Source organism: Capricornis sumatraensis, chromosome 7, assembly GCF_032405125.1.
Source record: "Capricornis sumatraensis isolate serow.1 chromosome 7, serow.2, whole genome shotgun sequence".
Classification (NCBI taxonomy): domain Eukaryota; kingdom Metazoa; phylum Chordata; class Mammalia; order Artiodactyla; family Bovidae; genus Capricornis; species Capricornis sumatraensis.
In genome coordinates this window covers 114,058,236-114,085,407 of record NC_091075.1, presented here as the reverse complement: position 1 = coordinate 114,085,407, position 27,172 = coordinate 114,058,236, and the positions used below count along the sequence as shown (strand labels likewise).

At 45.8% G+C, this 27,172-nt stretch overlaps 1 protein-coding gene across 7 annotated transcripts in view; it reads left to right on the top strand.

Moving 5' to 3' along the window:
* The window catches only part of LDB2 (LIM domain binding 2), a 460,701-nt gene that overhangs the window by 380,394 nt on the left and 53,135 nt on the right, over nucleotides 1-27,172 (top strand). For all 7 annotated transcript variants that reach the window (XM_068974832.1, XM_068974830.1, XM_068974831.1 and 4 more), the window contains exons 4-5: nucleotides 6,574-6,696; nucleotides 9,049-9,132. In XM_068974832.1, coding sequence (XP_068830933.1) covers nucleotides 6,574-6,696; nucleotides 9,049-9,132 — 207 coding nt within the window. The remainder of the gene's footprint in view (nucleotides 1-6,573; nucleotides 6,697-9,048; nucleotides 9,133-27,172) is intronic.

Sequence of the window (27,172 nt, the reverse complement as noted above, 5' to 3'; positions counted from 1 at the left end):
AATAACGTTTGACTCTGCATTTCTGAGTTGCTTTTATGAAAATGTGGTCAACTGGTGAATCAAAAATCAGCCACAGCCTTAATCAACAGTAATATTTAATATTCCTCAGGACCACAAAGCATGTTTTGCAATTTCCTGACCCTAGGAACACTATAGATGCTGTAATGAGAGTTTTTACACATATATTCTGAAAGCTTTCTTTTCTGTATTCAACTTTGAATCAAATTGGAAGCAAAGCTTAATAATCAGAAGAGCAATCCCCAAGGTTTTCAGAATTAAAGACCCTTGAATTATATTTGAGGATGTGAATTCTGGCCGATACTGAAAGGACCCTCTCTGAGATACATGTTGCATCATTTTGGGGTTCACAAACTGGAACCATAATTACAGCCATTATTGGACATCTTATCATTTCTATAAACACAGGCTATGGTCTTTCCTTATCTCAATTATTAACTGTGAAATTATTTACTACTGTGGAAAAGTACCATGGAAATACCAACCAGTGTGGGTCTCCCTGGTAGCTCAGCTGGTAAAGAATCCGCCTGCAATGCAGGAAACCCCAGGTCTATTTCTAGGTTGGAAAGATGCCCTGGAGAAGGGATAGGCTACCCTCTCCAGTTTTCCTGGACTCCCCTGGTGGCTCAGATGGCAAAGAATCCACCCGCAATGCAGAAGACCTGGGTTCAATCCTTGGGTTAGGAGGATCCCCTGGAGAAGGGAATGGATACCCACTCCAGTATTCTTGCCTGGAGAATCCCATGGACAGAGGAGCCTGGCGGGCTACAGTCCACGGGGCCGCAAAGAGTCGGACATGAGTAACTTTCACTTTTTTCCAGTATGAACCCTCACTGATGTCTCTTGACAGTTGGTTCATGATTCTTATTATGTTATACTCTTGGGTGTGTGCTCAGCCCTCAGTCGTGTCTGACTGTGACCCCATGGAATGTAGCTCCCCAGGCTACTCTGTCCATGGGATTTTCCAGACAGGACTACTGGAGTGGGTTGCCATGCCCTACTCCAGGGGATCTTTCCAACCCAGGGATTGAACCAGTGCCTCTTAAATCCAGCTGCATTGGCAGGCGAGTTCTTTATCATTAGCACCACCTGGAAAGCCCTTTATGCTCTCATCCTGACTCTAATGGAATTACTATAACATCAGTGAGTATCACTCTAATAAATGTCTATATATGTATTTACATATGAGCTTCCTTGGTAGCTAAGTAGGTAAAGAATCTTCCTGCAATGCAGGAGACCCGGGTTCAATCTGTGAGTCAGGAAGATCCCCTGGAGAAGTAAATAGTAACCCACTCCAGTATTCTTGCCTGGGAAATTCCACGGACAGTGGAGCCTGAGGGGCAAAGGTGTCCATGGGATCACAAAGAGTTGGACACAACTTAGCAATTAAACCACTATGGATTTACATGTGCAGCATTTCCAAGTAAGATACACTGAGCTTTATGCAACTGTTAATCTAAAAGCCTTAGTCCATGCATACTGTTCTAAGCATAAAGACCAAGAAAAATTAAATTAATACTCCCATCTAACAAACATATTATATTTCATAAAAGCTGCATGAGAATCATTTTGTTATACAACTACATGGTCAGTATTGCCTTACAATTACACAAAGAAAGAAAAGGGTTAAAAAGCTCCGGGTTAGTTTGAGAAATGTTCTTTTTTAGTTCTCTTGTTCCTGGCCTACTCTCAAGCCAACACGTGATGCACTGAATGCCTGCCAGCCTCTTTCTTGTTGATCCTCCGGAGACCATCTGTGCTGGGGGCATTGATTAGAGTGTGTCTGCTGGGATTACATCTTTTCTGTTGCCATGCCAACTAATCAGCTGATTTTGGTTACCACAGAAACAAAATGTCAGAGCTCACAGTAACATGAATTCAGCACAACAGAAAATGTTTTCTTAATTGGGGACCCTTTTGAATTTGGATTCCAAGTGAAAGGCAGCTTTTTTTTTTTTTTTTTAGAAAAAAAGGCCAACTTTAGATAAAAGCTACATTAATTGTATTGATTACAAGGAATGTGCAGAGTTTTTCTGAAAAGAAGAAACATTAATTCCTCTTCGTAAGCTATGCTCATTTTTTTTTAACTATTCCAAACAAGGAATATATACATGTATATATATTTTTTATTAAGCATCTCTATTTCATTTTCTGATTGTTGCATGTAAAATAAAATAAATCACAAAACCTTCAGTTTCCTTTGACCTCCATAAGGGGGGCAGGGGTTGGGAGGAGGTTGTGGGAAGAACTGCTTGGGGAAGGTCAGCATTGATCAAATTGTCTCCCACCCTTTCATTCAAAGAAGTCACCAGGGCTTCTCAGATGCTAAAGAATCCGCCTGCAATGCCAGAGACCTGGGTTCAATCCCCAAGTTGGGAAGACCCCTGGAGAAGGGAATGGATACATACTCCAGTGTCCTTGCCTGGAGAATTCCATGGACAGAGGAGCCTTGCAGGCTACAGTCCATGGGGTCACAAAGAGTCGGACACGACTAAGTGACTTTCAGGCCACTTCAGTCATTTAGTTTCCCTTAAAGAAAACACTCAACACAAGTGACTTAGACTCAATTCTCAGGATTCCTCTCTTGCTCATGCTATGTCCCAGATAAACCTGAGTCCTTGGTTTTAGCTGAGAAAGGAGGAGCCCAAGGCTGTTGCAGTGTTTCTTTTCGTAGGCCCTTAGCAGTTTGATGGCAAAAAGAGTCCTCAGCTGGTTTGCTACATCACAGTAAACAAAGAACACAGTTGAACATAGCCTTAGAGATTCTCCAACTGAGTAATTCATCAGAAGAACTCCATCCAGGCCTTCCCTTTATGAAATTCTATTCCTGTAGAAGTAAACCAGAACCTCTCTCTGCCTTGGGTTTGTGTCTCATAAACACAAAACAAATAGATTAGGTAATTTTAAAAAAGCATGACATTCAACTGGGCTAATATTTGCTTAAACAGCCAATAACCCCCTCACTTTAAAAGAACAGGATTATGGCACCCCAATATCCCTGTCCTGCCTTGTCAAGACACTTCTCTGCCCATGTCTGGCTATAGTCACCTCTCTTCTGGGAAAGCCTCCCCTGCCGGTGGCTTCTGTACTATTAACACACAGGGAAGAATTGTGTGGCTTAATCTGCATGCAACTCTTTGGAAAATCTTGGTAAATTAAGTCTGATGCTGATAGGCAAGGCTCTGGAGGAGTGGTGTGGGGACGCTGAAGCCTTCCCCCATTTCACTGTGCTCGACTCTCATGGCGAAGATCCAGAAATGAGGCCCTGAAGACCACTCAGTCGAGGAGTTTGAGGGCAGGGAGCCCAAATGCCTGGAATTACCCACAGCTTGTGCCAACTGGATCTGAGTCAGAGGCCTTCACCCAGATTATCAATAATTATCTGACAGTGCTTCTGAGACCTTTGATGAAATGGAAATGGCAGGTGTTATTAGCATCTTTCTTTCTTTTTTTTTTAAGCATCTTTCTTAAGTGGTGCTCTGTCAACAGGTTCCTAACTCTTCTCCACTTGGTGTTTTTCTTGTTTAAAGAAAATAGTTCTTTAAATTAGAGACACTCGAAAGCACCTAACCCAGTGCCTAGGGCATAGTTGGAATTCAACAAATGATGGTTTGGGGTATAAAATTCCCAAAGAAGGAAGTGATTATTCAGTTCAGTTCAATTGTTCAGTCCTGTCCGACTGTTTGAGACCCCATGGACTGCAGCATGCTAGGGCTCCCTGTCCATCGCCAACTCCCGGATTTTACTCAAACTCATGTCCATTGAGTCAGTGATGCCATCGAACCATCTCATCCTCTGTTGTCCCCTTCCCCTCCCACCTTCATTCTTTCCCAGCATCAGGGTCTTTTCAAATGAGTCCCTTGGACTGCAAGGAGATCCAACCAGTCCATCCTAAAGGAAATCAGTCCTGAATATTCATTGGAAGGACTGATGCTGAAGCTGAAACTCCAATACTTTGGCCACCTGATGAGAAGAACTGACTCATTTGAAAAGACATTTGAAGTGATTATTAAGATTTCTTAAAAGGTTGATGTGCTGTGCTATGTCACTTCAGTAATGTCCAACTCTTTTTGACCCTAAGGACTGTAGCCCACCAGGCTCCTCTTTCCATGGGATTCTCCAGGCAAGAATATTGGAGAGGGTTGCTGTGCCCTGCTCCAGGGGATCTTCCGGACTCGGGGATTGAACCCGTGTCTCTTATGTCTCCTGCAGTGGCAGGCAGATTCTTTACCACTACCACTGCCTTGGGAAGCTCAAAAGAATGATTTGCATTGCTAATTATCTTCATGGACTATAGTTTAGACTATTTCTAAAATGATTATATTCCCTATTCAGTTGACTGTCATTTTTTCTTTAAGTGTTAGTGCAATGATTTCCAAAGTGTTGTACTTTTTTTTAGTCTAAGCAATCTTTCTCCAGACAGGCTTGATCAGAAGTCCACTACTTAAAACAGATAAAACTGAAGCTGTTCTGGTTGAATCAAGAAAGTGAGTGGGAATCTCAGGGTTAGGTGGAGGCTTAGCTCTTCCCAGAAGAGCCCGCGATGCACTGCTCATAAGCCCCCAGGTCTCAGACAGGACATTACAACAACCCCTGCTCCAAGGCTCTGGGTTCCTTGGTTGCACATCTTCTATCTTTAAACTATCATTTACTGTCAAGTGCAATACCAGGTGGGCTTCCGTGGTGTCTCAGCTGTAAAGAATCCACCTGCCAGTGCAGCAGACATGGGTTCAATCCCTGGGTCAAGAAGATCCCTGGAGAAAGAAATGCAACCCACTCCAGGATTCTTGCCTGGAGAAGTCCATGGACAGAGGAGCCTGGCGGGCTACAGTCCATGTGGTCACAAAGAGTTGGACATGGCTTAGCAACTAAACAACAGCAACAATACTCGGCAATCTATACACAAAACTTCACTTAATATACTTTCCCAACGTCCCTACCTAAGGGTATTCTGATCCTTATTCTGCAGATGAGGAAACTGAAACTTAGGGAATCTGTTGGAAAATAAGTGGAAAACAGAGTCAAGATTTGAATCTAGGACTTTCTGGTGTGAAAGCCTCCTATTTTTGTACTGCATCTCTAGGCAAACGTGGGCTGAATAATGAGCTGCAATTGTTTAAACTGGACCAATATATGGTCACTGCTTCCCATCTTAGAGGTGAGATAGAATGAGTGGTGTAAGACTTCCCACATTTTCTTTCATTTCAAAGTCATTAACAGTGAAAAAAGGCTTCCCCAATGGCTCAGTAGGTAAAGAATCTGCCTACAGTGCAGGAGACACAGGAGATGCAAGTTCAGTCCCTGGGTCAGAAAGATCCCCTGCAGAAGGACATGGCAACCCACTTCAGTATTCTTGCCTGAAAAGTCTCATGGACAGAGGAGCCTGGCGGGCTGCAGTCCAGTGAGTTGCTCAAGAGTTGGACATGACTGAGCAACTCAGCACAGAGCACAACAGTGAGGAGAAATGTGAATAAAATAGAAACTACGGAATTTTCTGACAGCCCAGTGGTTAGGACTTGGCCATTTCATGGCCATGAGCCCAGGTTCGATGCCTAGTCAGGGAACTAAGATCCTGTAAGCTGCCTAAAGAAAAGAAAAATGAACTGCATGCCAAAAATCATCTGACTTTGAAAAGCAGATAAAAATGCTACCCTGTCACTGATCACTCTGTAAGACTCCCTATATTTCATTAATAATATATATTTATCTTAGATTAATTTGGTTCCCCAAAGCCTGGCCCTTTATACAAGCAGAATTCGTCATATCTAATAGAATGTGATTCAAGGAATTTACTCTAAAATGCCTTTCTTTCCAAACATCCATAACTGATAACCCACAGCCTTGGGTTAAGCACCACCCTCTGACATTTCTCTTTGGAAACAAAAACTTCCTCTGCTTCAGTTCAGCTCAGTTCAGTCATTCAGTCCTGTCTGGCTCCTTTTGCCCCCATGGCCTGCAGCATGCCAGGCCTCCCTGTCCATCACCAACTCCCGGAGCTTGCTCAAACTCATGTCCATCAAGTCGGTGATGCCATCCAACCATCTCATCCTCTGTCGTCCCCTTCTCCTGCCTGGATGGCCTTGAAGTAACTCATACTTACACAGGAATACTTTTATTAGGTACTTTCTCCCAGAGTAGGATAACCGAGATTAGAACAGAGCTCAAACGCTTATTCTAGAAGGATGATGAAAGTGGAGGAGAAAGGAGGTGAAAGCATGTTAGTGTTATGGGGGACACAGTTTACCAGGAGTGTTTGACATAGCATTGCTATAAGATAGGTTTTGTCTGCATATTTACAAATGAAGAAATAGGGGCTCGTGGAGTTTCTGCCAAAACTAGTTGAGTTACCAGTAGCTCATGGCTGGTGAGCTGCTGTGCTGACCTTTGACCCCATTAATTTCAGAGCTGATACCTTCCCTGTGCCACGTTTTTGCTAAGATCGAGCACCTCCCAAGAGGAGTCAGGGAGACCGCGTTGAGTGGCTGACATGTGAATTACAAAAACGTCGCGATCACCAAGTGCATAACCATTGAGCCCCCTGTTTGTCCCTTCCAGGTGTGTACAGAAGGCAGACTGATTTTGGAGTTCACCTTTGACGACCTCATGAGAATAAAAACGTGGCACTTTACCATTAGACAATACAGAGAGTTAGTCCCAAGAAGCATTCTAGCCATGCACGTAAGTACCTTAATTTCTATTTCACTTTCTTCCCTTTCATCCCCTCCTCATCTCACCCAGAAAAGAGAAGCCCTGTTTTCTCACTATGGAAAAGCTCCCAGAAACTTTCACTCTTTAGACAATTAACTCTAAATTTTGAGTTTTCCCTTCAATCATTTTCATCCACAGGCCCCTTTTTCCCTCCTTTGTTTCTGAGTTTGATAAGTTGTGAGACTATTTCCTTTCCTACTTTATTATTTTAAACTCCAAATGGAGGTTACCTCAATAAACAGTCTGTACTTTTCTTAAATTCCACGCATTTGTTATCAAGTACCACTCGGGCTGGGCTAATAAACTTGTTGTGTATAAATGAGAGAAACAAAACAAGGAGTAGGAAAAACAGTCTCCAGTTTTTATTGGAACCATCTGACAAGACGTGGGGCTCACATACCTCGGGTGTGTGTCCACACGCCTCCTAACCACGGCGCTGGAAACCAGAGGAAGGCCTGGGTTCCTCTTGATTGCATTTGGCTGTAAATCATATCAAATTGGTTGGACATCAGGAAGGTGCAAGGGTGGATTCGATGCCAATCTAGAGAGATGTTTTAATGGTAAGCCTTGACAGAAACTCATCAGGTCAGTCCCTTCAGAAGGAATCAGCAGGCATTGACTTAATAAGTGCTTCTTCCAGAATACACGATCCAGCAGTTTCTGGGAAAATGCTTTGGAGCAAAATCAGATTTGAGCCTGATTTTTAAGACCCTATGTGGTGAAAAGAGAATACAATTACAGTTGTAATTGCAACCCACTCCAGTACTGAATGACAACCCACTCCAGTATTCTTGCCTAGAGAAGCCAATGGACAGAGGAGCCTGGTGGGCTACAGTCCATAGAATCGCAGAGTCTGACACAACTGAAGTGACTTAGCATGCACGCATGCATGTCTACAGAGGACCCTCATTTCAGAAATTGAGATGCAAAGTGGCAAGCTATTTTCACCTACATTCGTTTTTTTTTTTTTTAATTTATATACACAAAGCCAATTGGTTGCATTAAGTACAGAAAAAGAATAAATTAAGATGTTGGTACAACCTAGATAGTCTCATGAATGCAGAACCGGAGGCAAGATGTTTACTTAAGACTTCCTCTGTTTAACAATAGTTTATATCCATCAAGAAAGAAGGAAAAACAAACAGAAAGAAAGAGCAATGACTAAGAGACTCCCCTTACAATGGAATCCAGAAAGAACTTATTTTCTTTTCTCGCCAAACAGAACATGGGGGTTGGCCCATGAAACATGACATCTTGATATTTTTAATGTGGCTGGTATTTCTGAAAATAGAATGCATACCTTTACAGTCCTTCTGGATGAAAGTTGTTGAAGACCTCTATTTCTAGCCTCAGCTTAATGGGGAGGAGAGTTAGACATTTTTAATATATATGTATTAATATATTTCATGGCAGTTCCAAAATTTTCAAATATAGGACTCAACTCCAAGCTGCTGCAAACACTGTCATGAGATTTTCTTGGTGGTGCAGTGGTTAAGAATCCACATTTCCCATTGCAGGGGTCTCAGGTTCGATCCCTAGTCTAGGAACAGAGATCCCCCATGCCTCATGATGTGGTCAAAAATAAAATAAAAATGTGTCCTCCTCCCATAAATAACATCAGTAAATAATTAATAGAGATTAGAATAAGAAATTTGAAGATCTTTTTTTTAAAAAAATCTATGATCATAACACACAGCAAAGGCCAGTCCTAAAGCATGTGTGCCTGTGTGCTAAGTCACTTCAGTCATGTCCAACTCTTTGCGACGCCATGGACTGTAGCCTGGCCAGACTCCTCTCTCCATGGTAATTTTCAGGCAAGAATACTGGAGTAGGTTGTCATTTCCTTCTCCAGGGAGTCTTCTCCACCCAGGGATTGAACCCAAGTCTCTCACGTCTTCTGGATTAGCATCGGCAGGCAGGTTCTTTACCGCTAGCACCACCTGGGGAACCCTAAAACATGGTTCTGCCAAACCCAGACCCCACCTCCCCTCAGGGTTAAGGGGGTGCCAGGGACCTGGAGGTGTCCTGATCGGGCTTAATAACTCTCCTCTGGAAGAAACAGGGCCTCTCACAGAGGATGTAAAGTCCTTTCTCCCATCTGACTCAGTTCGGTTCTCCCTAGCAATGAGTCTTGCACCATTGATCCAAAGGTGACCTTGAGCGTTATATGCACGTTTCTTCAAAATGTAAAACAAATTATCTGCAGCAACCTTCCCTCTGAGAAAAACTGACAAGATGCATGTCTTAGCAGCAGTAGCACAGTCAGGACTTCCTTGATACTGTCTTGCAGGGATAAAATATTTGATTTTTTTTCCTGTTTAGGCACAAGATCCTCAGGTCTTGGATCAGCTGTCCAAAAACATCACCAGGATGGGGCTGACCAATTTCACCCTCAACTACCTCAGGGTAAGACCAATGGGCTGAGGATATTTCCCATTGAGTTTGAAAAGTGTTTTAGAGATTTATGCGTATCTTGAACCAAGGAATTAAAATGAGATAATATAGCACAATACATATGTCTTTTAAAAATGTATCTTATTCAAGCATTGTTCATTTACAGTGTTGTGTTAATTTCCACTGTACAGTAAAGTGATTCAGTTATACATATGTATACATTCTCTTTCATTTCGTATTCTTTCCCATTATAGTTATCACAGGATATTGATACAGCTCTCTCTGCTGTATAGTAGCAGTTTGTCGTTTATCCATTCTGTGTATGGTTGTTTGCATCTCCAGATCCAAAACTCCCAATTCATCTCTCCTTTGGCAACCACAAGGCTGTTCTCAATAGCTGTCAGTCTGTTTTGTAAATAAGTTCATTGCGTCTCATTTTAGATTCCACCTGTATGTGATATTACTTCTATTCTGAGAAGTATTGTCTTTCTTCTTCTAACATGCTTCACTTAGTACGATCATCTCCAGCTCCATCCGTGTTGCTGCAAATGATGCTATTTCATTTTTTTCTGTGGTTGAGCAATATTCCACTGTATATGGGTACCACCTCTTATTTATCCGTTTATCTACTGATAGACATCTAGGCTGTACTCAGGCCTTGGCAATTGTGAACAGTAGCACAGTGCGTATGTCTTATACCACTGTCTGTGCATGTGTGTGTGTGATCAATGGATGACTGGATTTAACCGACAAAAAGCTGAAAGATTGAACCAAGACTTTGTCAGGGTTGAGCATCTTCTCTACGTTTGTATGACTCCCGGAATGAATTATTCAAAGGCTGGCAATGTCTCTCTCATCAGATGCCTCGGTGCCGTGTCCCTCCTGATTATCTCAAGTCGCCAGTGTACTGTTTCTGAGTTCATAGTCTCTGTGTCTACGTCCAGGGACTCCTCACTCCTAAGGAGGCTCAGTGTGCCTTCCAGAGAGGGTCCCCTGAAAAAACTCACCTCGGTGCTGGAACACAGACATTTATTTCTAAGGCTTGTTGGGGACTCTCTGTGTAACATGTAATCAGTTTTCTGGTTTAGATATGGCGTGAATTTTTATTTTTAAAAAATTAAATGTTAGGGAAACCTCTCTGCCCACGTAATGCAGCCTCCAGAGTTGGTCTCTGGTAACAAACATCTTTATATTGGTCTATGGTAACAACTACAGTAACATAGTTGGTCAGGGTAACAAACATCACACTGCTTCTTTTTTAAATATTCTATACTCATTTTTATAAATCAGTGTTACTTATATTTTTAAATTCACTTTTTGATCAGAGTATAATTGCTTTACAATGTTGTGTTGATTTCTGTTATGCAACAAAGTGAATCAGCTGTGTGTGTATATATACCCCCTCCTTCTTGAGCCCCCCTCCCACCCACCCCCACCCCTCTAGGGCATTACTGAGCACTGAGTGCTGCCCAGTAGATGGCCACTAACAGTCTGTTTTGCACGGGGTGGTGTATATATGATCCCCTGGAGGAGGGCATGGCAACCCACTCCAGTATTCTTGCCTGGCGAATCCCATGGACAGAGGAGCCTGGCGGGCTGCGGTCCACAGGGTTGCACAGAGTCAGATACGACTGAAGCGACCTTGCACACACACGTGCACGGTGTCTATATGTCAGTGCTGGTTTTCAGTGTGGAGTGGCAGTCACCATGCTGCAAGCAGAGGATACAGTCTCCTTCATTAAGCCAGCACTGCCTTCCAGAACCAACAGGAAGGCAGTGGCCCGGGGCCACTTCCCTTTGTCTCTGAGTTGCTGGCTTCCACAACACCCTGGTTCTCCAGGTGCCCGCCCCATTGGAGTGTTTATGCCATTGTTTCTTCTCCTTTTTATCTACCTGAAAACTTATGTTCACTATTAGATGAAAGCATTGGAACGTGTTCATTTATTTGGCACTTGATTCTGAGAGGTGGAAAGAATCAGATTCATAGTAAATTCACATTTAAGCTTTTAAAAATGTCAATTAAACAAGGAGGACAGCAGCTCTGCTGTAGGATCTGTTCAGCTCAAAACTAGTAAAATGGTCGATATTAGCAAATTCGAAGGCTAGAGAATAATATAGGATTGTTTCTTTATCCCTAAGGGCAGCCTTGTGAATCTTACTTTACATTCGCTGTCCTCTAAGTTCAGTCTCGTTTGCATACTTCTACATGTTGAAATGCTTTGGTAATACTTCTGTAAATGAAGAGTGATTTTCACAAATGTTTCCAAATTGTGCCCTCATTGCAATGTGACGGGCGCTGAACTAGATGCTGAAGATTCAAAGACAAACGTCATGGCCCCCGTTACAAAGAAACCCTCCCCTATGAGGGTTTATAAAGAGAGATCACTGTATATGAAAGGGTGAATATTGTGATAGAAGTTTCCAGACTGAGTTACGGGAGTACAAGATAGACACCTCTGGTGAACCAACCAGAGGAGGTTTCATGGAGGAGGTGATGCCTGCATAGAGTGTGAAAGAATGAATAAGGAAAAGCCAAAGGACGGAGGAGGAAGGCCTTTTCCATCAGAGGGAGCGGAAGGGGCACAGGTTAGGGAATGGGACGCCGAGCAGTTTGGTGATGCTGAGATGTGAAGGGAGCGGCCGAGGAGAAGAGGCAGAGAGTTAGCTGAGAACCAGGTCTTAGAGCAACTGGCTGGCCAGGCTACCGGGGCCAGGAACCCCGAAATGATTAAACATGAGGCTAGCAGGGCCTCCATCCTGAGTAAAGGAAGAAGAGTCTTCTTCTATTCAGTTTAGATGCCCCAGAACCAAATCCAGCTGTTGTGGCAAGACCCAGAGTCAGCTTCACTCCCCGCCACTTCACGCCAACATGCCTGCCATCTTGGACGCCCTCAGCCAGGTCGCTCTCCACTAAACGGCCCCCTGGCTCCTGCTCAGAGGGAAACCAGGGTCTGCCCAGGAGGCTGGGTAGGAGGAGAGAGCTCTCAGTGGGATAGATGAGGCTGTGTTCTCCCCAACCTCCAGGCTCTGTGTTCAGCCCCAGCTCCCATAAGGGCTGCTGGCACAGAGTGGGTAGGACATGGAGGTATTCAGTGCTGTTCCAGCCACAGGATTTCAGAAGGTGGCCCCACACCGCGCGGCATTGCGTCTTGTCAGGGGCTGGGAGAGATTTCCTTTGACCCATCTAATGATGCCTCTCCTTAGGCAGATAGAGAAGTCCCACACTACATGTCCTCAGCTGACACCTCCAAGGAATCTGGGACTTTGGCATCCATCCTAGACTCGGTCGCTCAGTCTCTGATGAGATTTTGAACAGACTATTACATATTTCAGCTGCATTTAACACAGAGCGATAAATGCTGAATTTCCCTCCTCCCCTACCCGCCCAGCCCCTCTGTTGTCATCAGTAAAATGGTGACCTTCACTGTGGGATCAGCAAGGTTCACTGGTCCCCACGTCTGCAGTCTTTTGATGGGAAAAATCAAAATTCTCTAGAAAATTAGAGATACCAAGGGAACATTTCATGCAAAGATGGGCTCAATAAAGGACAGAAATGGTATGGACCTAACAGAAGCAGATGATATTAAGAAGAGGTGGCAAGAATACACAGAAGAACTGTACAAAAAAGATCTTCATGACCCAGATAATCACGATGGTATGAATGATCACTCACCTAGAGCCAGGCATGCTGGAATGTGAAGTCAGTGGGCCTTAGAAAACATCACTATGAACAAAGCTAGTGGAGGTGATAGAATTCCAGTTGAGCTATCTCAAATCCTGAAAGATGATGCTGTGAAAGTGCTGCACTCAATATGCCAGCAAATTTGGAAAACTCAGCAGTGGCCACAGGACTGGAAAAGGTCAGTTTGCATTCCAATCCCAAAGGAAGGCAATGCCAAAGAATGCTCAAACTACTGCACAATTGCACTCATCTCACACGCTAGTAAAGTAATGCTCAACATTCTCCAAGCCAGGCTTCAGCAATACGTGAATCATGAACTTCCAGCTGTTCAAGCTGGTTTTAGAAAAGGCAGAGGAACCAGAGATCAAATTGCCAACATCTGCTGGATCATGGAAAAAGCAAGAGAGTTCCAGAAAAACATCTATTTCTGCTTTATTGACTATGCCAAAGCCTTTGACTGTGTGGATCACAATAAACTGTGGAAAATTCTGAAAGAGATGGGAACACCAGACCACCTGACCTGCCTCTTGAGAAACCTATATGCAGGTCAGGAAGCAACAGTTAGAACTGGACATGGAACAACAGACTGGTTCCAAATAGGAAAAGGAGTACGTGAAGGCTGTATATTGTCACCCTGCTTATTTAACTTCTATGCAGAGTACATCATGAGAAATGCTGGACTGGAAGAAGCACAAGCTGGAATCAAGATTGCCAGGAGAAATATCAATATCCTCAGATATGCAGATGACACCACCCTTATGGCAGAAAGTGAAGAGGAACTAAAAAGCCTCTTGATGAAAGAGAAAGAGGAAAGTGAAAAAGTTGGCTTAAAGCTCAACATTCAGAAAACGAAGATCATGGCATCTGGTCCCATCACTTCATGGGAAATAGATGAGGAAACAGTGGAAACAGTGTCAGACTTTATTTTTTTGGGCTCCAAAATCACTGCAGATGGTGATTACAGCCATAAAATTAAAAGATGCTTACTCCTGGGAAGGAAAGTTATGACCAACCTAGATAGCATATTCAAGAGCAGAGACATTACTTTGCCAACAAAGGTCTGTCTAGTCAAGGCTATGGTTTTTCCAGTGGTCACGTATGGATGTGAGAGTTGGACTGTGAAGAAAGCTGAGTGCTGAAGAACTGATGCTTTAGAACTGTGGTGTTGGAGAAGACTCTTGAGAGTCCCTTGGACTGCAAGGAGATCCAACCAGTCCATTCTGAAGGAGATCAGCCCCAAGTGTTCTTTGGAAGGAGTGATGCTAAAGCTGAAACTCTAGTATTTTGGCCACCTCATGCGAAGAGTTGACTCATTGGAAAAGCCCCTGATGCTGGGAGGGATTGAGGGCAGGAGGAGAAGGGGATGACAGAGGATGAGATGGCTGGATGGCATCACTGACTCTATGCACATGAGTGTGAGTGAACTCCGGGAGATGGTGATGGACAGGGAGGCCTGGCGTGCTGCGATTCATGGGGTCACAAAGAGTCGGACACGACTGAGCGACTGAACTGAACTGAACTGCAAAGAGTAAGGACATCATACCAGCAGAGAGGGAATGGCATCAAGCCCTCTGGTGATAATGACATAGGGAACCCTGTATGGTTTGGGGCAACAGAGAGATGCATTTCCAAGGCTACCACCTACAGTGAAGTACTGCAGGCTGTCCTGATGTAGCTGGACTCCACAATGGCCCGTGTGAAACCGTGCACACTTTCACTTTCCCATAAAGGAGCTGGCACAGGGGATAGAAATAAAATTAGCCACCCAGCTTTATGCCCCCAAGTGGCAGAACTGGAACTTGAACTCTAGAACCTATGTGCTCCATGGCAAAACACTGTCTTTCTAGTAAGAATGTACAATGATAATTTAAAAATTATTTTTGTAATGACATATAGTTGATTTACAGTTTGTGTTAGTTTCAAGTTACAGCTAAGTGATTCATAAATATATATGGTCTATGCATATATATATATATATATATATATATATTTTTCAGATTCTTTTCCATTCTAGGTTATTGCAAGATATTGAATATAGTTCCGTGTGCTATGCCATGGGTTCTTGTTGTTTATCTATTTTGTATACGGTGGTGTGGGTCTGTTCATCTCAAACCTACCCCCTTCCCTTTTGGCCATTGTAAGTTTGTGTCCTACGTCTGTGAGTCTGTTTCTGTTTTGTAAATAAGTTCATTTGCACCATGTGTTTTTAGATTCCACAAACGAGTGACAGCCTATGACATTTAGTTTTGTCTGTCTGACCGCTTCACTTAGGATAACCCTCTCTGGGTCCATCCATGGTGCTGCAAACAGCATTGTCTCATAGAATGATGACGTGGAGAGGACCTGGATCATGCCTTTCCTGCCTTGACAGAGAAGTCAGTGTTTCTCACTGGGTCCTTAATCTCCTTCACCAAAAGTTACGTCAGCTCCTTGCAAGGTTTAATGTAAGGATTTGTTGTTGTTTAGTCGCTAAGTCATGTCCAGCTCTTTTTGACCTCAAGGACCATAGCCCACCAAGTTCCTCCATCCATGGGACTTCCCAGGCAAGGATACTGGAGTGGGTTGCCATTTCTTCCTCTAGGGGATCTTCCCAACTCAGGGATCAAACCCGTGTCCCTGGCCTCTCCTGCACTGCAGGTGAATTTTTCACCACTGAGCCACCTGGGAAGCCCAGTGTGAGGATTAAGAGAGGTAACCCGCACAAAGGGCTTAGCCCAAGGTCTCAGCCAGAAAGTGCCCAGTCAGTGTTTGTTGTCCTAGCTTACCGAGTGCCCGTTATGTGTCCATCTTTGTCCTCCAGCCTTGGAGCAACATGGCATCTGGCTCTCTCCTCTCTCTCACAGTCCTCCTAACACCACTTGGCTTCCCAAGCTCATGCATCCTCGTTTGGTGGCCATTTGCCTTTCTTGCCTCCACTTACCCGACCCCTCATTCACCTATTGATTGGTTCAGGGCACTTTCTGAGCCCACTCTGTCTTCCTGGCAGTGTGCCAGGCGATGGACCTCCATCATGGAGCTGTGGCCCCCTTCCTAGAGTAGTGGTCACAGGCTGGTGGGCGAAACTGGCAGGGAGAGGTGTGCTGGCTTGGAGGGTTGTGCAAGGCCCGTGAGAAGAGCCTGGGGAGGGACCCGTGGGTCTCGCGGGGAAGGTGGTCAGCGTAGAAGCCAACCTCCCATCCACAACCCCTCGGGGCAGCTGAGGACCACTTGGCAGGTCATGGCTGAGCAGAATCTCAAACTCAGAGCCCAAAACCAGTGCACATGGCTTCCATCGTCAGTGGTCACCAAGAATGAGAAATAAAGCTTAATTTCTTCATTTTAGAACCAGGCTGTAACATTTTCCTAGTACTCTTATCACCTGATATTTGCAAAATAGTTGAGCAATAAGAAAACACATTTACTGGGATTTCCTTGATGGTCCAGAGTGGTTACAACTTCACACTTTCAGTGCAAATGGTACAGGCTCAATCCCTGGTCAGAGAACTAGATTCCACATGCCGGGCAGCAAAAAAAAAAAAAAAAGAGGAAACAAAATAATTTTATTTATGAAAACTACTTTAAAAGCTCTCCCATCCTTCTGAGGAAATGGGCTTTTGGCTCCAGCCTCAGAAAGTCACCTGAAGAGTTGTTTCAACAGAGTTAGCCAGAAATTTCACTAGCCACACCCAGCATCGGAAGAAGTCAGACATTTTATCTGGGCAAACACTAATCCAGGGCCTTCTAAATCAGAGGAAGAATTTTAAACATCAATGCACCCTGCTTTGGAAAGGAGGGATATAGGAGATTTTTAAATACTTCAGGCATCTGAAATTTCAATAAGCTTTGTCTTTCAGGAAACAAAATTAAGCAATACGGGAGGTAAGCAGTTATGATCACCCAGCTTTGCCTGAAATTCCCAATCGCTCTCCGGGCGGGCTGTGGGAGGGGTTACAAGGAGGCGGCTCCCCCAGTTAGAGGGAGGAGCTGGCGAAGCACGGGGCCCAGCTCCGGAGATGTGAACACAGATGACGTTGCTGGAGCAGCTGGCAGCGCGCTTCTGGGGACTCTGTTGACCTGATGCTTTTGAAGTGGCCACAGACCGGCTGTTGTCCTTTAATTTGAGTTGTCAGGTTGCCTGCGTTCCCTCGGCCACCTCCAGCACGTCAAGGCCGGAGGGGCGTGGTGCCCGGGGGGCTCGCTGGTCCCCGCAGAGCAGAGCGGAGGCTTGAGGAGGCAGAGCAGGGATGGCGTCCTGACCACGTGCGGCCTCGCTTCCCCTGGATGCCCGGGATGCCCCTGCTGACCTCGAGGAGGCCAGGGCTTGCTGACCTTGTGTCCCTGGGGTAGTTCTCCTGGCTGCGGCCGGGCTAGAAACAGGCCTGCGAGTGAGCGGTTGTTAGCAGTCCCGGAAACTGGGTGGTGTGTTTCAGGAACGTGTCCACCGTCTCCTGGAAGTGGAGGAATTTACTATCTTGGGGGTGATGGCGCCCCTCAACCAGTGTGTTCTGGGGAGGGAACGCTAGATATAGAATGGGGAGAAGCAGGTGGGATTTCAGGCATGTGTTCTGTGCCATGTTTGCTGGACATAGCATCAGACAGGCTGTCCTTCCAATCTCCTGAAGAGCTTGGTCCACGGAAGGCCAGGCGCCCTGGGAGAGGCATGGGGGGTCCAGGTCAATGAGACCTGCCTGTGGAGTTCATCAGTACTCCCCACCCCCCTCACCGCACCAGATCCTCCTTCGGCCATTATTCATGGTGGTTCCCACAAGCATCTATGAGACACTACGTATCCATCATCCTTAAGGAGATCACTGTCTAGTAAGGGAGAAAGAAAAAAGACTCTGCTGGGAGAGACATCTGCCTGGCCACAGCAATGCACAAAATGCTAGCTAACATCACCAAGTGTTTCCTGCATGCCAGGCACACTGCTGTGCTTTAGGCAAGGAGTTATTTTATTTTTTAATGCTCACAACAACTTTATGGTATTCTTGTTGGCCCTATTTTGCAGGTGAGGAAACGGAGGCTTAGGGAGGTACTTCCCCTAGGTCGCAGGGCTGGTGAGTGGCTGAGAAGGAATTAGAACCCACAGTCTGACTCCAGGCACAAAGAACAGAGAGGTTGTTGGACAGTGGGGGTGGAAGGCCAAGTTTCCAAGGAGGAACCGGCTCTTGAATTGATTCTGAAAAATGAGTAGGTGGTCCCATCCAGGAGTAGCATCAGAGAAGGGTGGAGAAAACTGGGGGTATGGATGGACTCAAGGCAGTTTCACTTGTTCAGTCGCTAAGTCGTGTCCGACCCTTTGAGAACCCCCTAGACTGCAGCACGCCACCAGGTCTCCCTGTCCTCCTCTATCTCCCGGAGTTTGCTCAAGTTCATGTCCATTGCATGGGTGATCCATCCAACCACCTCATCCTCTGCTGCCCCCTTCCCCTCCGGCTGGCAGTCTTTTCCAGCATCAGGGTATTTTCCAATAAGTTGGCTTCACATGACTGGAATGTAAATTTTAAGCTTGTTTAACTTGGGCGTAAGGGTCAGACAGACAAGAGTATATATATGAGGACTGCTGCTTGCTAGCTGTGTGACCTTGGAAAAGTTACTTGACCTTTCTGAGCCTGTTTCCCTATTTGGGAAATGGCGTGTAACCCCCCCTTAACTGATTTCCAGTGAGAGACATTCATGTGGAGCTCCCTTCTCTTTGCAAGCACGCTCTTGTAGGGTCTCTGGTCCTTTCTTCTCGGTGGGACCAAGTCATTCATCAGATTCCCCTGTGTTCAGAGCTTACAAGAAGAGCTCCAGTTGGTCAGAACACCCAGAAGTCCTATCCTTCTTTTTTTCCATTTCATCAAAGTGAAAACCCTTTCTAACTCAGAGTTTGAAATTGCCACCATCCCAGATTTCCTATATGCAGTTCTTATATGTGAATGTTTACTGTGTGGAGGATTTATTTTCTTTAAATAGCTTCAAAGATAAGACTTTAAAATTGAAACTGAAATAACTGACGTCTGTTTCATTTCCTATCCCATAAAAAGAATGAAGGTTGGTAATGCAGAAACCCTGTCCGTAAGCATTTAAAGGAAACCCCCGCGAATTTCTGCCTTGGCCGTAAGTGGGATGTGCCATTTTCACTCATCTGCTGTCAACAGTAGAAACAGACAATCTCTGCCCACTGATACCGCAGGATGACACCGCTTTATCCCTTGACGAGGTGGGGTAATTTGGCTTTGTGTTTAAATTTTAAGTCAATCATCTGGCCAAGAGACGTTTTGGATGGCATCTACTAGGCCCCGGGCACAAAAGGAACGAGGTGTGGTGTTTATAAGGATGGATAAGGCACATTCCCCTTTGTGAGGAGTTGAAGACACTGTCTTAAGTAGGTCTGTTCACAGTTCACACTGCCCAGCCTCAGCTGGGGCCCTCAGATCATCCCCAAATGTCCCACTGCTGCTACTATGCACCCGTGTGGGCCTCAGCAGATGGCTCAAGCTGCGCTTGTGCAGTTTCTAGTGTGCCCATCAAGTGCTCTGCTCCTGACTTTGGCTCTCGAAGCCCTCCACAGTGGGGCCTTTGCATTTCCCAGCCTTGGTCCACCTCCCTTCCCCACGTCATGTGTCATCCTGTAGCCACACGGACCACCTGCCCGTCCCCAAACTGGCCGTGCTCTTTTGCCCACGTGCCTTGGCACAGTGTGGCTCACTGCCTGGACTGTGGTCCCTCCCCTCCCCTTCCATCCGATTTCCCCAGTCTAGCGTCTCTGCATCTTTCAGGACCCACCGTCCATCACCCCTTCTGAGCATCTCTCTCTGACTCTCAGTGGGGGCACCTGCCCCTGCCCTGTGCCCCTGGTGTCCTGCACACATGATACTTCTTACCTCTCGGCAGATCCTGCGTAGGAATCGTCTCTCCATGTGCCTCTTTGTCTCCGTGTTTAGTCTTTCCTTGTTTCCTGTGTGAGACTCAGAAGAACCCGAGGACAAGTTGACTGTCTTGTATTTCTAGGGCCTCACAAGGTCTAGATCACGATAAGTGATTTGCTCAGTCGTGTCAGACTCTTTGCGACCCCGTGGACCGTAGCCTACCAGGCTCCTTTATCCATGGGATTCTCCAGGCAAGAATACTGGAGTGGGTATCCATTCCCTTTTCCAGGGGATCTTCCTCACCCAGGGATCGAACCCAGGTCTCCTGCATTGCAGGGGGATTCTTTACTGTCTGAGCCACCAGGGAAATTGGTAGGCACCCAGTAAATGCCTCTTGAATGGATGATTGGTGGATGGGAGTTTGGTGAATGGAAAGCTGGATTTTGAATGACATACACACACACAAAGTAATAGAACTCAGATGAATTCACTTGCCCTACAGCATCTAAAAAACAATGTGTGATTCATTTTCAAAGTCATTACCTAGAACTTTACCATGAAATCTAAAAAGAAGCAGAGTTGAATGCATTGAGGAAATGAAAGAAACATGGCCTTTGGATCACTCTAGTGTACAAAATCTCCACTTAAAATACTCAGACTTCCCAATGTCAAGCTTTTACTCTAAAACCACTCTGAATCAGTATGTAATTTTTGCCCTAAGTGCCATTATGGCCATCTCATCATTTTGGAAATATCTTCTTTAAATTCTTGAGGACACATTTCTTAGTGGGTGATTATTTTTGCCTATTTTCTTTGGCCAGCTTTTCCTGATGCCTGGATGCACACACTTCTTTAAGCATTTTGTTTTGTTTAATGCAGCTTTAAAACATCTTGGGCTTCTCTGGTGGCTCAAATGGTAAAGAATCTGCCTGCAATGCAGGAGACTCGGGTTCAATCCATGGGTCAGGAAAACCCCCTGGAGAAGGGAATGGCTACACACTCCAATATTCTTGCCTGGAGAATTCCATGGACAGAGGAGCCTGGCGGGCCACAGTCCATGGGGTCACAAAGAGTTGGACACGACTGAGCAACGAATAACGCTAAAGCATCTTATTGTCCTGTATCCCAGCCAAAAGCTATTTTCTTTGTGGGTCTTACACTTTATCCATCTATATGCATAATTTCTGCATAAATGTAATCAGTACACATACGATTTCTTAATGTTATTTGGTAAACACTTTTGCCTGTTTCTACATAGTCATCATATTAACCATTTATAACAGCTGCAAATACCAGTGTGAGGGTAATTTAATCATTTCTCTAAATGTTGAAAACTGAGTCATATGCAAGTTGTTGCTGCCATTGATACCATTCCTCTAAATGCCCTAGCCATGTCTTGCTCTCAGTGCTATTCTCTGCAGAGGCTGAACTGTTGAAGCCACATAGTGAGTAAAACAGATGTGCTTCAGATTCAGCGCAATGTGGGCCCAGATCCTAGCCTCCTTATGACCTATACCAGTCTTGAACAAGTTTAAATTCTCTGAACCCCACTCTCGTCATCTGAAAATCAAGAAGAATAATGTCTCACAGGTTGGCACAAATTATGATTTATAAGATTAGATCAGCTACAGACTATAAGAGCCTGGCACAGGTGGCTCAGTGGGTAAAGAATCCGCCTGCTGCTGCTGCTGCTGCTGCTGCTAAGTCGCTTCAGTCATGTCCAACTCTGTGCGACCTCGTAGACGGCAGCCCACCAGGCTCCCCCGTCCCTGGGATTCTCCAGGCAAGAACACTGGAGTGGGTTGCCATTTCCTTCTCCAATGCATGAAAGTGAAAAGTGAAAGTGAAGTCGCTCAGTCGTGTCCGACTCTTCGCGACCCCATGGACTGCAGCCCACCAGGCTCCTCTGCCCACCTACAATATGGCAAACACAGGAGATTTGGGTTCGATCCTTGGGTTAGGAAGATACACTGGAGGAAGTGGACATGGCAACCCACTCCAGGATCCTCGCCTGGAGCATCCCACGGGCAGAGAGTCCTGGCGGCCTGTAGTCCACGGGGTCACAAAGAGTCAGACATGACTAAAGTGACTGAGCACGCGTGCACACAGCATACAGAAGGAGCATAATAAACCCTACTCCCCTCCTGTGTTGTCCAGAGTGGTGGGTCAGGGCTCTAAGGTCACTGTTGATTGACTGCCTTAATTTCTCAGATCTCCACTTTTCTCACGTATGAGTGATTACGTACACTGTGACTAGCAAGAATCACACCGCTGGCGAGGGTTAAAACGATAATGCATGTGAAGAGCACATGTTACTTGAAATGACTACACCAGGAAGCCAAATAACTCCCATTCCATTTATCATCTCCTGTACATAGGTCATGGCCTTGAATTCTACACTGACATTCTGAAGCCAGATGATAGGGGGGAAAAAAAAAGAGAGAAGGGATTTGCAAATGACAGCTGCCAAGAAGCGGGGCAGGAGAGAGTCTGAGGCATGTGCCAAATATTTGAAACTCCCTTTTCAATAGAAATGTTATTACAAACATATCACCGTCATCGCTGGGTGTTTTCAATGCTATTTATAACCTTTTGTTGTTGTTAAAGAAGTCTATCCCTTCAAAAACGCAGTATCCTTAACTGGCCTTGAAAGCGTTGAGTTTTCGGTTAATGTTTTCTGACCCTGTACATTTAATTTCCCAAGTGAATGAAGTTTTTTTGTGATTCTTAGGCCCTAAAGAACACTGGTGCCTGCATGTAGCTTGTACTGATACCAAAGAAGTATCGTCCAGTGCCTGGAAGAACTAGGCAATTTGCTTTGGAAAATGACCTTTAACTGAATGACACCAAGTGGCTTTTTAGAGAGAGAGTGACTGTGGCAGGAGTCAGCCCTTTGAAATCCTGCCAAGAGTTGTTGTTTTGTGAGGCTTGACTGCCAGCCAGGATGTTTTCCTTGGTTTTATGGCACGAGAAAGGATGGCAATCCAACCCCCTTTCCTGTCTACATGCCAAGCCAAACCTGAGGGTGGAACAGGATCCTTGCTCAGAGACCAAGATGAACTATGGCGGTCACCATGGTGATGGGCTGGCACCTGGGCATACTGTTCACTGTTCTTGTGGGCATACCAGCAGCACAGGCTTCCTAAGCACTGAAGTGTGGGGGTGTGTGTTGAGGGGGGCAACCATCCCAGCAAATCTGGGCTTCCCACAGCACCTGCACCATATGGATCCTCTAAGGGCTCACAGCCTAAAGCATGGATCACTGCAGGCTTGCAGTTCATTATCAGTTTGTGATAAGTTCAAAAAATGAGAATTAAAAGCTTTAAAATTACTACAGCAGTTGGACATTGCCAGGACGTCCAAGTTCATCCAAGTTCATGCAGTGGACTCAACCCACTGACCAGGCTATGAAGGGGTACGGGTGTTGTCTGACTCAAGGAGCACGTGGTCACAAGTCAAGGGCACGTGACCCACAGTCGGACAAGCACTGGCTAGAGCGTCAGACATGGAACGGATTCAGACATCTTTCAGCACCATCGGGACCATCATAACACCATTAGTGAGGCAGGAACTGTTCTGTGCTCTCAGCAAAAGGATGAGACAGCAATTATTATCCACATTTTACAGATGAAAGTCAGTCCATGCCTAAGGTTGCTAAGCTGGTCCTGGAGGCAATGCTTCCTGGCTTGGCCCCAAGCCTTCGTCCCACCCCACCCACTGCTGCGGGGGACCGACTTCTAGCCCCTGCAGGAGAGATGGTGCCTTAAGACTGAGGGGTCTGGCCTCCCACCTCATTCTGACTTTCCGCTGCTCCACCTTCTTCTCCTTGGAGGAAAGTTCCATCCGAGAGGAGGCCAAGAAAGGCCTTCTGAGCCCGGGAACGCTGCACACGTGGAATGATTAAAACTTGGAACACCCAAAGGGCACTTTTAATTGCATTTTGAGATGGAAAAGTAGCTCACGTGACTGAGTGATCAGGGGATTAAAGCAGTTCACTCTTAAAGAGCTAAAATAATCATAACCCCGCTCCAGTACTCTTGCCTGGAAAATCCCATGGACAGAGGAGCCTGGTAGGCTGTGGACTATGGGATCGCAAAGAGTCAGACACGACTGAGCGACTTCACTTTCACTTTTCACTTTCATGCATTAGAGAAGGAAATGGCAACCCACTCCAGTGTTCTTGCCTGGAGAATCCCAGGGACGGGGGAGCCTGGTGGGCTGCCGTCTATGGGGTCACACAGAGTCGGACACGACTGAAGTGACTTAGCAGCAGCAGAGAGAGCCCAGTGTCCAGAAAACACGAATTCCTAAAGTCAGGCATAGGCAATGGCTACCAGAACATTAAAGGGAAACACACACATACACACAGAGTATTTTAACAGGGCAGTCTTAACTGAAAACTATTTTAGAGCCATGCATGCTTCTAAAATGCTTGGCCTTAAAGGTACAAATAGGGCTGGGATTAAAGAAAGTAATTTCCCAGTCTCAGGTACTAGAGAAAGAGAAAGAAATGGTCATTTAACAAGACACCAACAATCAGAGGAGATAGGAAGGTGGGCAGTGAGACTCTAGGCGGAAATGGATGAGGGATTGCAAAGTGAAATTCCGGACGGAGCCCAGAGTTCTGGGTCCCGAGAAACAGCCTTCCTAATTGTCTCAGTCAGTTCAGTCACTCAGTCATGTCTGAACACTGCAATCCCATGGGCACCAGCACGCCAGGCCTCCCTGCCCATCACCAACTCCCAGAGTTCACTCAAACTCATGTCCACTGAGTCGGTGATGCCATCCAACCCTCTCATTCTCTGTCGCCCCCTTCTCCTCCTGCTTTCCATCTTTTCCAGCATCAGGGTCTTTTCCAGTGAGTCAGCTCTTCGCATCAGGTGGCCAAAGTATTGGAGCTTCAGCTTCTAATTGTCTAGAATGGGTCACAGATATGTCAGGAAAATGCAGGGCAGGCAACCAGAGGAGAGCTGTTTGAATTTATCTTAAGCGCACAGCCAGGGCCAACTTCCCAGGTGGCTCAGTGGTAAATAACCTGCTTGCCAGTGCAAGAGATGAAGGAGATGTGGGCTTGATCCCTGGGTTGGGAAGATCCCCTGGAGGAGGGCATGGCACCCCACTCGAGTGCTCTTGCGAGGAGAATCCCATGGACAGAGGAGCCTGGCGGGCTACAGTCCATGGGGTCGCAAAGAGTCGGACACAACTGAGCACACGCACACATCCAGGGAAGGAGCCTGGATATGAAGAGGGGCCGGTTTCCCTGCATCGCTCTGAGGCTCGAGACCTTTCTCCGGGGTCTCTGTTGTTGTCCAACTTTGCATGGGCACCGTGTCACTGCCACAGAAAACACCCATTCCTTAGAGGGAGCGGTGTGGTTGTTAGGCTGCAGGACCTCACTTTCTGTCCCCAGCAGAGTTCAGGGCGCAGAGGAGGCAGGGAATAAGCAAGCATGTGGAAAGGAGGGAAGGCAGGGAGGTTAAACCCCCCGGTCCTGATCTTCATCAGCAGCTTGGGAGTGGATGGAGGGTGTGCACCATAATTAAGGAGAAAGGGAAGGCAGAGAACTAGGATTGTTGAGTGCCTAGAATGGGCGCTAGACAGAAACTTGCCCGGGTAGCTCAGATGGTAGAGAATCTGCCTGCAATGCAGGAGACCACGGTTCGATCCCTGGGTTGGGAGGATCCCCTGGAGAAGGGAATGACTACTCACTCCAGTATTCTTGCCTGGAGAATTCCATGGACAGAGGAGCCTGGCGGGCTATAGTCCATAGGGTCTCAAAGAATCAGACATGACTGAGTGACTGACACTTTCACCTTTTTGTTCTTCTCTCTCTAGTTTCATTTAATCCTCACAACTGGTGTGGGAGGTGGGTGTGCATGGCCTCATTTTACAGAAGAAACTGACACTCATCCCGTTCTGGGGCTCATCTAAGGTCATTCAGTGGGTAAACTACCAGGGTGGGTGGGATCCTGTGTGGGCCTGGTACCCCACCCACTCTCACGTTGCAGAAATATCACCTGCTAACATGAGCTGGGTTGAAGATTAGGTCAGCCACTTCTGCTGAGATCTCCAGGCTGTTTTGCCAGACTATCAACAGATAACTATCAACAGATGCCTTGGATGACAAACACTTTCACAGAACAGACACTGGCCTGCAAGGCTCTATAGGATCTGACCTTCCCAAGTTCATCTCAGAGCTAGCTCCAGTGCCCCGGCCTAACTTTTGCTTTTCCAACCTACTAAGTTCCTCCCTACATAGCAGGGGCTCTAACTTTCTCTATCAGGTCATTTAGCTATAGAACCACAGGCAACTCTCTGTCCTTTCTGTGCCTCGATTTTCCCATCAAGAAAATGGGGATAATAATAGTCCCTTACCTCAATGAGTCATCGAGAAGGTTGAATAAAATGGCACTGGTGCTTAGAATAAAGCCTGAAATGTAATGAGTCCTCAGTAAATACCATTGTCATCAATGTCATCATCATCAACCCCACTGCCTGGGGTACTTCAGCCAGATTTTTGCTTGGGCTTCCCTGGTGGCTCAGATGGTAAAGAATGCCTGCAATGTAGGAGACCTGGGTTTGATCTCTGAGTCAGGAAGATCCCCTGGAGAAGGGAATGGCTCCCCACTCCAGTATTCTTGCCTGGAGAATTCCATGGACAGAGGAACCTGGCAGGCTGCAATCCATGGGGTCTCAAAGAGTTGGACATGACTGAGCAACTAACACCTTCACTTCTCCCTATTAGTCAGGTCTCAGGACGCATCTGCTCCTCCAAAAGGTCTCACCTGGTCAGCCAATCTAAAGAGGACTCCCCTCCCAGTTATCTTCTGTCGCCCCTTTACCTGGCTTCTTTTCCTCGCAGCAGTTTTCATCAGTTGGATTGTCCTGCATAACCATCAGTTTTACTTTTCTGTTCCCCCCTCGTACCTGTCACTGAAATGCAGGTGTTTTGAGAGCAGCTATCTTGTCTCTTCACCCCTGAATAGAGAGCTGTAATGGTAAGTCTCCTCAACTTGCTTCTTGATCAGCTGGAAGTTTTAAAGAGGAAACCACTTTTAAAATCCCAAATCCAAGTGTTGCCTTGGAATATCAAGGACACTTGTGTGAAGGCTGTTACCATCCTGACACTACCGACTGAGCGCCTGCAGCATTTTCCTCCACAGATCTGATGTTCTTATTTGCGATTATCAACAATCCTGTCAGGGACGGTGAGGGAGGGATGTCATTAACTTTATCTGATGAATGTGCCTCATCTATAAAACACAGGAGATGAGCGTGACTTCCAAGGACTTCTACTCAAGCCTTCTAAAAAGGAGGAGCACAAAGTAGAAATATTAACACATACAACAAATAAGATGTTAAAGAATCTATGCTAGAAATGTGGAAACTACACTCAAGAGATTGCAGGTTGGCCCAGGTCTGCCATCTTATTAGTATAGTATGGTTTATGGTTTGGTTTCTATCTTGATTCCCCATTTTCAGGACACATTCACATCCATTCAGTTCACAAACATGTACTGAACCCCTACTGTATCCC